This window comes from Orcinus orca, chromosome 5, assembly GCF_937001465.1.
Source record: "Orcinus orca chromosome 5, mOrcOrc1.1, whole genome shotgun sequence".
Classification (NCBI taxonomy): domain Eukaryota; kingdom Metazoa; phylum Chordata; class Mammalia; order Artiodactyla; family Delphinidae; genus Orcinus; species Orcinus orca.
In genome coordinates, this window is record NC_064563.1 from 33,764,853 (window position 1) to 33,780,787 (window position 15,935).

Below are 15,935 nucleotides of genomic sequence, written 5' to 3' on the forward strand. Positions count from 1 at the left end.
CTGTATTCTCTCTCCTCATGAGCTGCTGCTTCCATATCCTCACCTCCCCCTGACCCTTCAACACCCTGATTTCTGGCTTCTGACCCCGGTCCCCTCTGAAGCCATCAGCACAGGTCACCAGTAGGGTCCCTGTAACCAAGCCCAGTGGAAACCTTCAACACCTAGCAGCACTTTTGCCCCACTTCCTCCTTGATGCCTCCTCCCGTGAGAAGACCACCTCTTGGTTTTCTCCTGCCTCCCAGGCCACTCCTTCTCATGCCCTTTTCAGGCTCCTCTTTCTCTATTTCACACTTCAGTCAGGTCACCCATCCCAAGTTCTCACCTCTTCTCCCTCCAGACACTCTCCCTGGGAGACTGCAGCCACCCCCTGGGCTCGCCTCCCTCACGTGAGGCTGCATTCTCATTCCCCTGCCCTGGAGTCACATGCTAATGGGCCCCTCCCCAGGGGTGCCCAGGGGCACTTCAGATTCATGAGCTCGGCCTCCTTCCACCAAGCGTGCCCCTCCTCCTTTGTCCTCATCTCCAAGAACGACACCATCAGCCCCCCACTCGCCCAAGTCAAGAACTGTCAACAAATAATACATTGAAATATACGTAGTGAACTAGGCGCCAGTGTCCAATGGTGAACGAATAGAGTCCAGGCCACCATGGAGACCACACTATGGCCAAAGTGGGGGAAGGGCGGAGATGGGTCCAATACTAACACAGAGAGATGTAAAATTTGCAGACGTGAAAAGTGCTGTGAAGTAACGCTCCCCGGCCCTGAGACGACCTGTGATGGAGGACCTAACATGGCTGGGGATGCAGGGAAGGTATCCCGAGGATGGGCCGAGTGAGCTGAGGCCTGAAGATGAAAGAGGAAAGTCAAGAATGGCTCTGGTTTCTGGCCTTCACACTGCGCTAAGACGGCGCCCGCGTGTGCCAGTGGGGGAAGGAAAGGATGGTGAATTCTGCTCAGGCCACGCTGAGCAGCCAATGAAAGACAGGGCAGGTGGATATGTGAGCTGGGCCAGGGACAAACTTGGGAGTCACTGGTGTGTTCACGGAATCAGAGGCAACTCTCCAGGGACGGGAACACAGGGAGGCAGGGCAAGAGCTTGGGTGGAAGTGTAGCCCTCGATCCACCCTCTCGCCCAGGCCAAGGGCCTGCCTGACCCTCCGGCTCCTCGCCCTAAACCAGACAGGCTCAGAAGCTGCTTAGGGTGCCAGGAGAACTATCTGGATGTGTGTCCCTGGGAGGAGAGCAATAAGGTCAAGGCCGCCGAGCGTGGCTGGTAACCAGGGAAGGGTAAGCAGAGAGCAGCCCAGCCAGCTGCTGTCTCTACAGGGCATCTCTTGACTTTGAATGTTTCCCTAAAGGACGATCTTCCTCGGGAAAGGAGATGAGAAGTTTAAAGAAGACAGGTGGTGTGTACAAAAATCAATGGAAAAATGAACCATAAACCACATCCTTGCCTCGTGAGGAAACATGCAAACCTTCAAGCAACAACATCACTTGTAAAAGAGTGGCAAGTTCTCAATGTCCAGGCCACCTGAAGAGCTGCCACCTCGTCGGCTTTGCATAAAGTCCCTACTGGGAGCGGGAAGTGTTCCCCAGTGGCCCACAGTGTTCCCAGCAGGATTTGGACTTCGTCAGAGTGGGCAAGATGTGCCCCTGCTCCCACCCCTGCTTTGGGAAACACAGCTCACGCCAGACTTTGCCCTCCTGCCCCAAGGCTTGATGCCTGCACCTAGGGCAGTGAAAGTGAGAAACCAGGGGAGAGGGTGCGGGTGAAGCCACAGCCTGCCTCGGGCCCGAATCCCAGTGTCCCTAAGGCAGAAGTGGGTGTGTTAAGACTGGCTGTGACGTGCACCCCAGGGTGCAGAGAGGCCCTGGGCTGGAGGTGACCAAAGGCAGGGAGGAGAGAGGAGGTGTGGGGCAGCTAAGGGGGCCTAGCCCACCCCACCCCTGCCAGCTTCACCCCCTTGCTGGGATGAAGTGTTCACGCACTCCTCCTGCCATCTCCCTTCGTGATTAGGCCCCTCAGAGAGCCCATCACTGAAGCCAGGGATGCGAATCTCCTCCCTACTCTTCTCTCTGCCTCTCTTCTCCGCAGTCCATCCATTGCCAAACGCTGCCAATACCTCCTGCTTAGCTTTGCTCCAACTGTCCTAAGTATCCCGTTTTGATTTGACGCTTCCAACCCATCTGAGACAGCTCAAAGAACCTCTTAAAGGTCTTTCTCTCAACTGTTCCCTACAATCCTGTCAGCAAGCATGACAAGATCCGTCCATTACCTATAGGATAAATGCAAACTGCTAGCTCAGCACGGCAGTCCCAGTTCCCCACCCTGTGCCCCAGCCAATCCACACCCCAGCCCAACCTCAGCACTGCCCACACCCTGCCTGGTCCAGACACACAGACTCTTGCTCTTACATCTTTTCGTGACCCCATCCCTTTTAACCAGCTATTCCTCGTACTTGGAATATCTTTCCAGTTCCCCATTCACTACCTGTCGAACTCCTACTCCCTCTCCAAAACCCAGCTCGCGTGCACCTTCTCTATAAAGGCTTCACGTCTCCCTCTGAAGTGCCTCACTCCCAGCGCTGTGCCCACAGCTGCCTGTCGACCTCTCCACTGCCACAAAGGAGACATGCATTTCAGCTCATTCATGAACATGGTGGATCCCACAGGAGGCCATGAGCTCCTCAAGGCTGTTTCATCTTTGTAGCTACAGGGTCTGGCCAGCTGCATGAGCACTGAACAAATGAATACAGAACATCTCTCTAAGGAAATGTCAGGTGAAAGAGAACCTCGGCCCTTCTGAACTCCAGCTCCCCCTCATGCCCTTGCCTTTCTGCAGCCCCATGGGTGGCACGGATGTCTGCCCCATCACCACTGGCTTGAGAGCCCAGCTATTGGCAGCCACTGGCCCCAGTCCCACACAGGCCCTGGTCACCTGATGGTCTGCAACTCCACACCAGGGAGCAGCTCAGGTCTGAAGGCCCTGCTCCTGCCTCTCTGTGGATGGACCATGGACACAGCCATTCACGCCTATACTCCACGTCCCAAACGGGCAAGTCAGGCTCTGCTCCCACGACTACTCATCAGGATTGAAGGATGGATGGTCTGAAACTCACCCCTGATGCGGGATTGGCGGTCCAGCCCAGCTCTGCAGTAGCCGTCCTGGTGTCCATTAAAGTTTCTGCAGATCAAAAAAAGAAAAAAATGGTGAATCAGAAGGGTGACTGGACAGTGGCCCTTATGTTCTTGAAGTTACTTATGACTGTAAATATCAGTGATAGGAGCCCGGGGCTCCTTTGCCAAGCCCACGGCTCGGAGAAGGAAGAGGTCTGCTAGGAGGACGCAACTCGTGGCAGAGCTAGGCGCAGACCTCAGGTGTCCTGATGCTAAGTCTCTACCTGAATGACACCAAGCCATCTGGGTGGGGTGAAGTCATCTGCCTACTCATCACTTTAACCCTGAGACGCAGCTTCTTCCCATAGCACTCTACCTCCAGGGTCTTCCCAGGCCATGTTGACCCAGTAGCCAAACCTAATCCCTTCCTCAAGTCTTCCCCGGCCACCTCCTTCTTCCCTCTTCCTCCGTGCTCCTTCCCCACCCTCCAACCTCATCTGCCTGCCTTCCTTTCTCCCCACCCTTCTTCTCCGCCTCCCCTCAGGCCTCCGTGTTGACACTCTTGGCCGATTTCCCTTCAACCCCTCTGGCCCCAATACTCAGCCCTCCTGCAGGTCCCTTTGCCCCTGGGCCCAGATACATGGCCAGCCCCTTTCCCAAGACTCTGCTGCGGGCTCACATAGCTTTGGCAAAGCCCTTACCCCAAACATAAATGCACATCTCAGACCCCAAGGGCCTGCTTCCTGGTCACCAATCCCTCTGGCCAGTAAGGGAAAGACAGACACCCTGACTTGGCTGTGAGCTCCCAGGGGCCACGACGGTGGCTACAGTACACACGCTGAGATCACCAGGCACCATGTAGTGATCACAGAGCTGGTGTTTATTAGACCTGTTTTCTGGCAGTTAGTAGTAAAGTGTCCTGAAAACGGGGCAGCTTTTTCTTTTTCCTCTCTTTCCTTTTCAATCTATTATTGACTTCTGGCAGCCCCACCTCTCAAGGGAAACACCTCCCCAAAGGCTGATAAGAGCTCTGATCAGCAAATCCAAAAGCCCCTTTGTTTTGTTTGTTTTGTTTTTTTAACAGTTTTATCGAGGTAGAAATCACATGCAATAAACTGCGCATAACTAAAGCATACAATTTGTAAGTTTTGACATATATTTATAACCATCACCACAATCAAGATAATAAACATATCTGTCATTCCCAGAAGTTCCTGTCCCTCTGTAATCCCTCCTTCCCTCCTACCCCTGCCCCACCCTGTCACTGTGCCCGGGCAATGACTGATCCGCTTTCTGTCACTATAGGTTAACTGGCATTCTCTAGAATTTTACATCAATGGAATCATATAGTATATACTGTTTTCTTAACCTGGCTTCTTTCACTCAGCACAGTTGTTTTTAAGATTCATCATGTTTGTGTGTAACAATAGTTCATTCTTTTTTATCACCGAGTAATATTCCATTGTATGGAGAGACTGCATTTTGTCTACTGTTCACCTGTCATTTCCAGTTTAGGGCTATTACATGCGAGTTCCAGTTCCTCCACATCCTCACCAACACTTGGCAGCGTCAGTCATTTTTAATTTTAGCCATTTTAACAGATGTGCAGTGGTATCTCATTGTGGTTTTAATTTTCATTTCCTTAATAAAGAATGATGTTAAGCAGCTTTTCACATGATTTTTTGTCATCTGTATATCTTTCTTAGTGAAGCATCTGTTTAATCTTTCCATTTTTAAATTGGGTTGCTTGTTTCCTTATTGTTGAGTTTGGTAACTTTTTTTTTTTTTTTAATTTATTTGGCTACGTCGGGTCTTAGTTGTGGCACACGGGATCTTCGTTGCAGCATGCAGGATCTTTCACTGCAGCAGGAGGGCTCTTTGTTGTGGTGCGTGGTCTTAGTTGCCCCGCAGCATGTGGGATCTTAGTTCCCCAGCCAGGGATCGAACCCGCGTCACTTGCATTGGAAGGCAGATTCTTAACCACTGGACCACCAGGGAATGCCTGGTAACTTCTTTATATCCTCTGGATACAAGTCCTTTATCAGATGTACGCTCTGCAAATATTTTCTCCCACTTTATGGCTTATCTTTTCGTCCCTTTAACAGCGTCTCTCAAAAAGCAAAAGTTTTAAATTTTGGAGAAGTCTAATTTTTCAATTTTCTCTTTTATGGTTTGGCGTCATATCTAAGAAATCTTTGCCTAACCCAAGACCACAAAGACTTTTCTCCTACTTAGGTCTATGATCTATTTTGAGTTAATTTTTGCATAAGGTGGGAGCTCTGAGTCAAATATACATTTTTTTTTTCTTTTCACATGGGTATCCAGTGTTCCAGAGGGGCACCTTTTAAAATCACACAATGGGGCTGTTTAGGCTAGTGGAGGTGTCTTATGCACTTGAATTTCCCAGGGCATGTATCAAAGGACCAGGCACAGCACGCCCTAGCTGCACAGGTGCTCAACAAACACAGGCACAGGAAATAGACATGACGGGTTGTTTTGGTTTCTCCCTCTTCTGTTTCCTTTTCTCCTGAACATCCTTCCCGCTGTGAACATCCATTCACTGCTCAGTGCTTCAGGCAGGAGATGGGAGGTACGAAGGCAGAAGGCAGAGTCTTGGTTGGGCCCCTTGGAAAACAGAAGGACTCCTGGGATAAACCAAAGGTTTGGGAAGAAACCCACCCTATGGGCAGGATGGAAGGGGTGAAAATAGAGTGATAAACGAGGAGCTGTGCTGAGCAAAAGGGTCCCCTACACTCTCGTCTCCAAGTGCTCAATCCCAGAAAAGGGATAGAGGAAGTCTGTCCAGGTGACAGGGCCTTGGACACCCAGCATCCCAGCCTGGAGTGACACCACCAGGCTGACATGGCACAGACGGAGCAGAGGAAGCCTTTGAGCCAGAACAGGTCTAATGAAGGGAGCCCAGAACCACCCAGTGGTGACCTGCCTAGACTATACACAAGGGTCAGATGGAGTCCAGGGTGTCCCAATGCATGCCGGGGTGGATGGGCGCTAACAGTCAGTGAGGTACCTCCCGCACAACCTGACGCTATACAGCCCTCCTGCAACCTAGACAGCTTTTCTGCCACCCCAGTGGAAGGGGGTCTCACACTGCAAACGGAGGGGAGTAAAGCAAATAAAGTGAGCTGGATTTTCTTGCCCATTTGAGTTTGGAACTGGATTGAGAGCCATGCCCCGTGCATATCTGAAGGAAGGGAAGCACTGTAGCAGACTTCTCCAGTTTGTTCTCTCCTCCGATTCTTCCAACAGCTGGGGAGGCAGATCCCTGCATGGAGCAGCCCTCCCTCTCTCCACTTCACAGCACTAATAATGATCATAATGACACACCAAATTTACATAATACACCTCTCAGAAGGCACTCCATGATGCCCTGTAGAAATTCATCTCCATGATTAAAATGTCTTCGCCAGGTGGGCCTGAAGCAGGAGTCACTGAACCCATTTGGCAGGGTTGGGGACTAGGGCACAGAAAGGTGCAGTGCCTCCCGCTGGGTCACACAGCCTCCCATCCTGATGCCAACAGCCCCAAATCTCAGCTTGCTGCTCACCAGGCAGACCTGGGCGTCCAGTGGCTCTGCTGTGGCCCTGGAATGGAAGTCCTTGCTCGTAAAGCCAAGAAGCCACAAAAGCCCCCAGGATAAGGCATAATGCGATAATAATGTATATCATGGCACTCCCCAAACTCAGGATCATGTTGGAGTGCAGTAAACAGGCAGAGGACATGGGCGGGGAGGAAACTAGAGTCCAGAATCAAAAGTAAGAATCCTCCTTCACTCCTCAATCTTCCAAGGACGGGTTTGTTCTGTTAACCCCAGGAATACAATCTAAGAGTTCATGATATTCATAGTTACCTGCTCAAGGGCTGTAATTGAATCTGTTTCTAAATAATGTTTTCCATCCACCCTCTTGGACAGAAGTTGCAGCAAGAGGAATCCATTTCTCTGCATCCTGCCCGCGTGGAGACAAAAGACCACAAGACCGTAAACCATCCGCTTGATATGATTAAGGGCAGTTTCTTTTCTGGCACAGAGCGCTCCTGATTATGGCATTACACTCTGGTGGGGGCTGAATTAAAGTGATTTGAGGAGGTTTACATCTCCCTGGAGAAGAAGAGAGTACTCATTTGCATTTATAAAGCATATTGAGAGTTCTGGCAGAAAGTTATGATGGAAGCACAATTAAATATTTACCATCACTTCTACTCTCAAACAGTGGCATGGGGACCAAACCAGCTGGAGGTGCACGTGCTGCTGTCAGATCCGATGCCTTCAGGGGACATGACTCTGGGACTCCCACCCACCGCCAGCCTCTGCTCTCTGGGAGCGCGTGCTCACTGCCCACGGGAGGAAAGCTGGGGAGGGCACACAGAAGGCAGAGAGGGCGCTGGTATGGGCAGACAGACAGGGTCCGGGTCCCACTTCCACCGCTTAGTGGCCATCTCTCTCTCCCCCTCCCTCTCTCTCTCCTCCTACCTCCATCCTCACCTGCAGAACGGGGCTAGGGCCAGTTAGTGCTCAGGACCATGGATGGACTGCATGACACAAAGCACCGCAAAACAAATGCTTTTATTGTTATAACTTAATCACTCCAAGCTTCTGTTTCTTAGCTATGAAAAGAATCTAACGATCGTTACCTGTAAAATACGTATAAGATATATGGAAGAATCAACGATCGTGGATATCTACGGATATCTCATCTACCTCCTTCCTTGTAAAGACCAAGGAGTAACACGTGGAGGATACAGCAGTGAATCAGAGCAGTGGATCCCCTGGAGGGACTCATGGCCCAGTTCAGGGAGAGATAAGAAACAAATTTCCACTAGACATCCTATTCTGGCTGAGGCCATGAGAAGAAGACTGAGAAACTCAAGAGAATGGACACAATTCTCCATGTGGGGAGTCAGTGGACCCGTCCCAAAAGGGAGACTCACACTGTGTATGGGCAAAAGCAATGCTGTGGTCTCCTGGATAAGGGTGGGCCATGGTGGGAGGCAAGAATGGAGAGGTCCACCTGGCGCCTGGGCAGAGATGGCAGAGTGACTGCCAGAGCAACCAGGAGGGAGCAGAGACAGGTCAATTGGAACGAAGTGGGAGCTGTCCCAAGCCTAAGGGGCGGGGGTGAGGAAGACTGAGCCAGAGGGGAGGGGAGGCCCCGTGGGGAGACAGAAGGGGGTCTCTGGCAAGAGCTGGCCAGACTGGCAAGACGCCGGAAAGGCTGGGGCACACGAGCAGCCTGGCAGACAGACCCCATTTTCCCAGGGAACGATTTCCCTACAGGGGTTTCAATATGGAAACCAGCCACACGGGGCCGCCGCCCGAGGGTCCAGGTGGAGGGGGCAGGTCTGAGCCCCCTGCTAGGGGGAAGAGGCAGCTGCCTCCCGACTCTCAGACGGCTCCTGTTTCTGTGTGGATTGGCACGTTGGGATGTACTGACATTTGGGGTGAATTAGATGTCCATCACGGTGAAAGAGAGCTAAATGAATCCTCTCCTTTCCGTTCTGTCACTGTTTTGGGAGAGACATTAATCAGACATTCAGCTGAAAATATTTACAATGTCCTTCCATGGTGGTCACAATACACAACAACATACACAGATGGAATGGGGCCTTCCAGGCCTTCTCTGAGCAGTGCCTCATGTGTATTTGATAAGGCAAATCCATGGACCTTCCAAGCAGGGAAGGACCAGCGCAGCTGTTCTGTCATTGCCCTGTTCAGCCCTCCGTGACCCACAGAGCTCCTGAAACCCAGGAGCCACAGCACAGAGTTGCTTCATGAGTCCAGGTCCTATCAGGTAAATGCCAGAAGTTGGGTGTCAGCCCCCTGCAGCCCACCCTCTCCCTCAGCCTTCACAGTGCAGTCGGGATCATTGGAAGAGGGCTGAAACGCAGTGGCATAAAGGGGTGATGGTACCCATTCAACAAAGGTTGTCCAAGTCACTCCCACAGGCCAGGTGGGCACTGTGTGGGCACCAGAGACAAAGCAGAGAAAGACAGACACCCCAGGGAGCTTGCAGGCAAGTGCGAAAACAGAAATTAATCCAGTAAGCACACAGCCAAACCTGCAATTACAGCCTTGGTGAATGGCAGGAAGAGTGATCCCAGGGACAGTTGTGAAGACTGAATAAAATGACAGGTGTATGGAGCCTGGCACACAGCTGGCGCTTCCTCCTTCCTTCCCCAGCCCCCGGCTGATGGAAGCACAGGGACTGCCCCCTTTACACGCATGTACACACACACACACACACACACACACGCTCACGCTCATGCACACATGCACACTCCTGTCCCAGGATTGAGCTCATACTTGCAGGAATAGGACATGTAGTAGGTAGTCTCCCCCACCCCAAATCCAGAGTGTGCCGCTACCCACGATGTTCTGAGCAGCCCTGACCACGGTGTGGCACTCAGCCTTTCCATGGGATCCCCATGCTGCCCTCCAGACCTGGACTCATCACAGAGAACCTGAGCACTTCTTGGAGCTCACATCCTCCAGCTACCACCCCAGGCTTCTCAGTGGCCCCCACTCCTGGCCCTGCTCCATCCATCACCACAGCCTGCCAAGGACTCCAGCCCAGCCTTGCTGCAGAGGCCTCGTGGGGCTCTTTCCCCAGCCCTTCCCTGGGGCTGTGTCCTGTCTTCACACGCCCCGCTCACTGGGCACAGACTCCTCAGGTGGTCTGCTGCCCCCGCAATCTTCAGCCCCTGACACTTGGTCCCAGAACCAATAGCTGCTAAGCCCCAACTTCACACCTGCCCAGACCTCCTACTGCCAGTTCAGGCCAGCCTCCCTGTAATCTCAGCCCCATCCTTCTGAATAGGCCTCAAATCATCTCCCTGGACCAGAGGAGGGAAAGCCTTGCTGGCTCTGGGTCTGGGGATGATTCCGGTTGAGTGTGAACTGTGAAGGGCACCAGCTAGCCTCAGGGGCTTATGTTCTGGCACAATTGGGCCCCGGGCCCTGCACAGCTATGAAAGACTGAAGTGATAAAGTATTCCAAGCAAGACTTTCACATCCCATTCCACGTGTCCACCCATCCAAAGCTTCTTCACACTTGCCCCCCTCCACACTTTCCCACTGCCCTTCCCTGGAGCCCATATGTGAAACCTCAGAGGCATTTAGCTTTGATTCCTTGTTCTCCCTCAGTCCATCATCAAATCACTAACCATGCCACAGTGACTCTTGCATCTTCTTCACTGAGTATTCCTTTCCAGTCTCGGCAACGTATCTGAGTCTAGGGCATCAGCCCTGCACAGTGGGACCACAGCAACCACCTCCTAGCTGGTGTCTCAGCAGAAGCCCCCAGCTGCACCACTTTCCACACAGCTGCCCAGTTCAGCTCTTGCTGTCAATGTAAATGGTTCAAAGGCAATATGGCCACACTAAGCAAGGGCCTAGAGAATCTCAGGTCCTCTGATCACCCAGTGATGTCACCCCCAAGAATTAGTCCAAAGGAAATAATCCCAAAGGAAAAGAAAACAAAAGGTTCTATTTCGTGAAGATGTTCATTACAGCATTATTTAGAATACGAGAACACTAGAAGCAGCATAGGGGAAGGAGGTGAAGGATGGCGTGCTCATATTCATGCTCCTGGAGTGTTATGAGGATAATGTCACAGCATCAGGATGCCGGCAATTAAACACAGAGCTGTGTCTGCACCACAGATGCAACTCTGGAAACAGTGCTTCAATAGAGTAAAATGGCACCATGAGTACAAAGACCAGAAAGCAAAGTACAAGGGCTGATGGGTCAGGGATGTCGGTTTTACTATTACTTACATCCTTACTACTACTGTGCTGTTTTAGAAGACACATGTTCAGAAATAGAAATTTAACCCACCTTCTAAAAATACCTCTTTCATCCCACCTCACTCCCCTACTTTATGATTTTCAAAATCTCTCCACTATTCCAAGATATGCCACAAACTTCTGGCCTGCATGAACCTTCTGTTCCAAGCCCGTCTTTTCCAAATTGATCTTCAATTTCCCAAAGGAGACCCATCACCTCTCATCCCTGCACTTGCGCTCAGGCAGGTCCTCCTGCCTGGAATGGCTTCTTCCTCTTCTCTACCTGAAATCTGGTTTGCATCTTTCCTCCCCAAGTACTTTGTAAGTACCGTGAGAAGGTAGAGCTGTGACTTATATCCCACAGAGTTTGATCAGATGTCTCATACAGCAGAAATGCTCCATCAGCTCTGGAGACCTGGGTTCAAGTCCCAGCTGCAGGACTGACAAGCAAATCAAGTCACCTCTGAGCATCAAAGTCTGATTTTCACAGAGAGGGGCGTCTCCCCTGCATCCACGAGCCAGGGAGACCAGACCCAGAAAGATGCTCTGTATCTTCTTAAGAACACTCATTGGAATAACATTTATTTACTGTCTCTGCCAAGTGTAAAATGCTAGGTCAAGAGAAGCTGTTATTACATAAGTCTCCATTGACTCACGTGTAATAGTGGCCAGCAAGGAAGAGCAACAAGCCTGAGTAAATGAATGAGCCAGTCCAGCCCATCTGCTGAATGACTGACTGAATGAGTAGGAACAGGCACTTAAATTATAAATACAAACTGTGAAATTTGCTCTTTTAAAGAACACACATTAGCCCAGTCCTCCCCACCACACCCTTTTCCTTCTGTTGCTTTTATTTTCCAAGGTGCAGTTCATTATCATAAATAGAAAGAAGCCACAGCTTAGATGGATCACAGCATAGAAATATGCTTGCAGGAGCCGGCAGGGGCTCCGGTTCCCACATGGCAGAGCCCATGAACAAGCCTGCAAGGCCCAGACGCACAGCCCTGCTTTCTCTCCCTCCCAGGGCTCGGGCGAGCGAGGCTCCCGGGGAGCAGACCACAGCATGGAGACGTGACACGGTCTGTTTAGCTAGGGAGCTGGAAGGGGTTGGGGACAAGCCTCAGAAGGGCTTCTTTCTCTGCCCAGCCCAGCTCAGACTTGGTACCTGCCTTGGGAGGGTCCCTGTCCTCTCTGGCCTCAGCGGGTCACTTCTGGCCCCCTGTCCCTAGGGTGATCTCTAAGAAACATGGCAAGAAACCGAAATGAACCTCTGGAGCCTGGGTGGACCCCTCTGCCTCCTGAATCCCCAGGTCTGGCTTGGTCTTTTGGTGACTTAGCAGAGCATACACCTGTCCCCTGCAAATGCTTTTCACTTATAAAATATAAAAATTGCTTCGGGAGGTGTATTAGTTTCCCAGCGCTGCTATAGCAAAAGTACACAATTTGGGTGGCTTTGGAAACAGAAATGTTTTGTCTCACAGGTCTGGAGGCTGAGTCCAAAATCAGGGTGTCGGCAGGGCCATGCTCCCTCTGGAGCCTGTAGGGGAGAATCCTTCCTTGCCTCTTCTAGTTTCTGGGGTCCTAATGGCGATCTTTGGCGTTCCTGCCTTGCAGCTGCATCATTCCAATCTGTGCCTTCAGGGTCACAGGGTGTCCCCCGTGTGTCTCTGTCTTCACATGGCCATCTTATAAGACATCCGTCCTATGGGGTTAGGGGCCCACCCTGCTTCAGTATGTATGACCTCATCTTAACTAATTATATCCACAATGACCCTATTTCCATGTAAGGTCATATGGTAAAGCACTGGGGGTTAGGGCCTCCGTATATCTTTTTTTCTGAGGGGACACAAGTGAACCCATAACAGGAGGGTAGGATGCCAGGAAATACGGCTGTCGGGTTTCCTCCAGCAAATACCCGGCCTTGCGCTGGGAGCTTAGGAGACTCAGACACAAAGAAGGCCAGGTGCCTCCTTGGAAGACCCCATTCTAGCAGGCGATGGGAGGTCTTCATTAGCTGCTCCAGGTCCGCTCACCCACCCCCCACTGCTTACCTGGAGGCAGGCCTTCATAGACACATGGACTGGGCCCCCTGCCATAGAGCCTGGGGGGGGTGGGAGGGAAAGGCTTCGGGGGGGGGGCAGTATCCCCAGCTGCCCCCTGCTGAGCTGCAGAGGGGGCTGGTCCTCTCCTACTGCCTGATCTTGTTCACAGGGCCCCTCCACTCATCCTTCAGGCCTAGGCTGGTACAAGCTCCCCACTGCTGCGAGTCCCTAAGTGTTTTGCCATCCTTGTCGCCTTTCTTTAACTCTGTGCAAACCTTTGCAAACAGTCCTCTCGTTCATCTCCACCCATCACCTCTTTGGACTGCGTCACATCTGTTTCTCCAGGTCCCTGGGGATACGCAGGGCCTCGGTCCATAGCCCCCGGTTGGCAGCACCTCGTCTCCTGTGCCCTCCCCGCGTCGCACACGGGAGGCAGCCACCCGCCAGCCTGCCCTGTCCTGACCGCACTGAGCTCGGATCAGACCGACCTGGGTGTGAGTCCCAGCCCCACGCTCTCCAGCTGTACGACCTTGAGCAAGTCACCTAGACCCCTAAACCTCAGGCTCAGCACCCTCATTAAATGAGGGTAGTAATGCGCACGTCACAAGGCAGTCAGTGGAGCCAGGGAAGTAAGTGTCACCAGACACATACTGCACAAGTGCTTGACAAGCAGAAGTTGGTCCGCTAGCAGTAGGCACTGTCATGCCCCGTGTCTGGTCCTGGTGTGGGCAGTAGACTCTCTCACAGGCCTAAGGTCCCTAGCTGTGCCCTATGAGATGGTCCAGCTACTGGATCTCGGACCCTGAGGCCCACGCTGGAGGGTGGGTTTTGGTCCCCCCTCACCCCGGCCCACCGTGGCAGCCTGGGTTGATTGAAAAGCCTCGGCCCTCCAGCCACACTCTAATTCCTCCTCAGGCCCCCACCCAGCCACCCAGGGACACTTGCTGCAGCCTTCACCCCACGGACCCCTGGCACGGGGGACCTGGCGCCCAATGCCGCTCCTGCAGGCTGCCTCTGAAGACCAGGGCCCCAGCGCCCTGGTGTTCGTGCAGAACTGGCGAGGCTGGCGTGTGCAGGCTCCAGCCACGGTTCTGCTCTGGGTGAACGGGCCACACTCCAGACCCAGTGCCCCCGACACTGCCCTCTTCTGCACACAGCTCCCCATCCCAAGGTGGGGCATGGGCTCTGCAGCCAGGGGTCAGCTGGTTGTCTGCAGCCTCCAGCAGCCAGGCTTGGGGGGCCACAGCCTCTCTCTTGGGCTGGACGCAGAAACATTCTGGATTAACCAAAGATGAATGTCCGTGTAAGGGCCCTGGACTGGGATAGGGACCCATCATGGCCTGTGGAGGGCGGGTGGGAGAGAGTAGTGGATTTATACATCACACACGCCCCACAGCCTGTCTTGTTCGTGAGGCAGTGGGCTCCAGCAGCCCTGGCTCCAGAGAGCATGGGTCCCCTCAGTCAGGTGCTTTGTGGCTTCCTTCTTCAAAACTATGGTTGAAGAATCACTGGTTTGAGAATGATGGTACTAGGCAGTGGTTTTCTTGCCCACCTACTGTCATAGGTGCCACCTTGGGAGGTCACCAAGAACTGAAGGCAAGAGTCTCTCCTTGCATCCAGAGAACTTTGGGAAGAGACCAGCAAGCAGCTCAACTACTCTTCGCCCACCCCCTCACGCCCCTGCACGGCTTCCCGCCTCCATAGGGCTCCCCGATGGAGGAGGCGGCCTGGGGTGCAAGGGCTGATAGCTGTTCTCCAACAAAGGAGAAGCCCTGAGAAGTGAGACTAAACACAGGAGCCAGGAAAACGAGAGACTGAAAGCCTTCATTTTAGGCCCTAAATGCCAAACAGCCTGTCTTTCTTCTGCCTGATTCCTTCGTCTGCCTTCTGTTCCTTCTATCTAAGCTCCCTTTCCCATTCTGACACCTGTATTCCCTGATCCTTCAAGATGACCAGACACCCTCTCAAATCCAAGTGCACCCCTCTTACGTCTGAAAGTACCACACAGCCAGAGAGCCAAGAAGAAAAGTGAGTCTCACCACTCCTGGCTGGGGATCTCCGGTCCTCTCCAGCACCGAACACCTGAAGGCAGAAGCCAAACCGGCCAGATCGTGTTGGTGGGCACAGGCAAGGAGGGCCTCCGAGGCTGCCCTCCAGCCCAGGCATGACCTCCGGCAGCACCGGCTACGCCCAGGCCATCAGGCATCAGGGGGGCCCTCAACCAGCCCTGCAGCAGAGCTTTTGCCCAAAGCCCTCACCTCCTCCTGACCCAGCTTCTTCCCCAAAACCATCTAGCAGCAAGGAGAGAGAAGAACCGCATAGGAGTTCTCTGGTCCAGGGACATCCTTTAAATCATCGTCCCGGCATGTTGATGACGCAGGCCTGGCTGGAATCCCACTGCTCCGTGCTCCACCTATTTGCATTTTTGTGGGGAGAGTCAAAGACCAGTTAAGATTGAGGAGTCTGGCATTTTCCCGTCTCCCAGCACCGTGAATTCTAAGGGAGATTAAATCCTTTTGCCCCGCCCACTCTGACAGACCTGTGAGTTGGCGCCAGTGGCACACAGGTAAGAATCATGCACAGTAAGCGCGGCGCTCTGATCCTCATGGGCGCGAGGAGAGAGAGCCTCTCACTTTCCGGGGGATGCCGGCACCCAAGGGGCATCAATCACCCTGGAGAACAGCGGGGAGGAGAGGCCGCACGCCCATGCAAAATGACTCTCTGCAGCCCTAATGAAGGCCGGCGATGGATGGCCACCCGGGCTCGTTAATCAGAAGAAGCACGCTGCCGCCTGCCCACCCCCACCCCCCCGCGCCCCGCCGCCAGGCCCTCCTGCGCCCTCATCCTGGATTGATCTGTGGCACAGTGACTTTCAGATGTCTCTGCACCTAGGGCCCCTGCAGGCACCAGCAGCAGCCACAGAGCCAGGGGGCCCCCGGGGGAGGGCTGTGGTAGGGGCTTGAGGATGTGCAAAG

The 15,935-nt window shown here is 53.0% G+C and overlaps 1 protein-coding gene across 1 annotated transcript in view; it reads right to left on the reverse strand.

Annotated features, from left to right (window-relative positions):
- Positions 1–15,935, reverse strand: part of EPHB1 (EPH receptor B1) — a 432,780-nt gene that overhangs the window by 293,134 nt on the left and 123,711 nt on the right. The window contains exon 2 of the mRNA XM_033404128.2: positions 3,121–3,185. Within this exon, the coding sequence (XP_033260019.2) occupies positions 3,121–3,185 (65 nt within the window). The remainder of the gene's footprint in view (positions 1–3,120; positions 3,186–15,935) is intronic.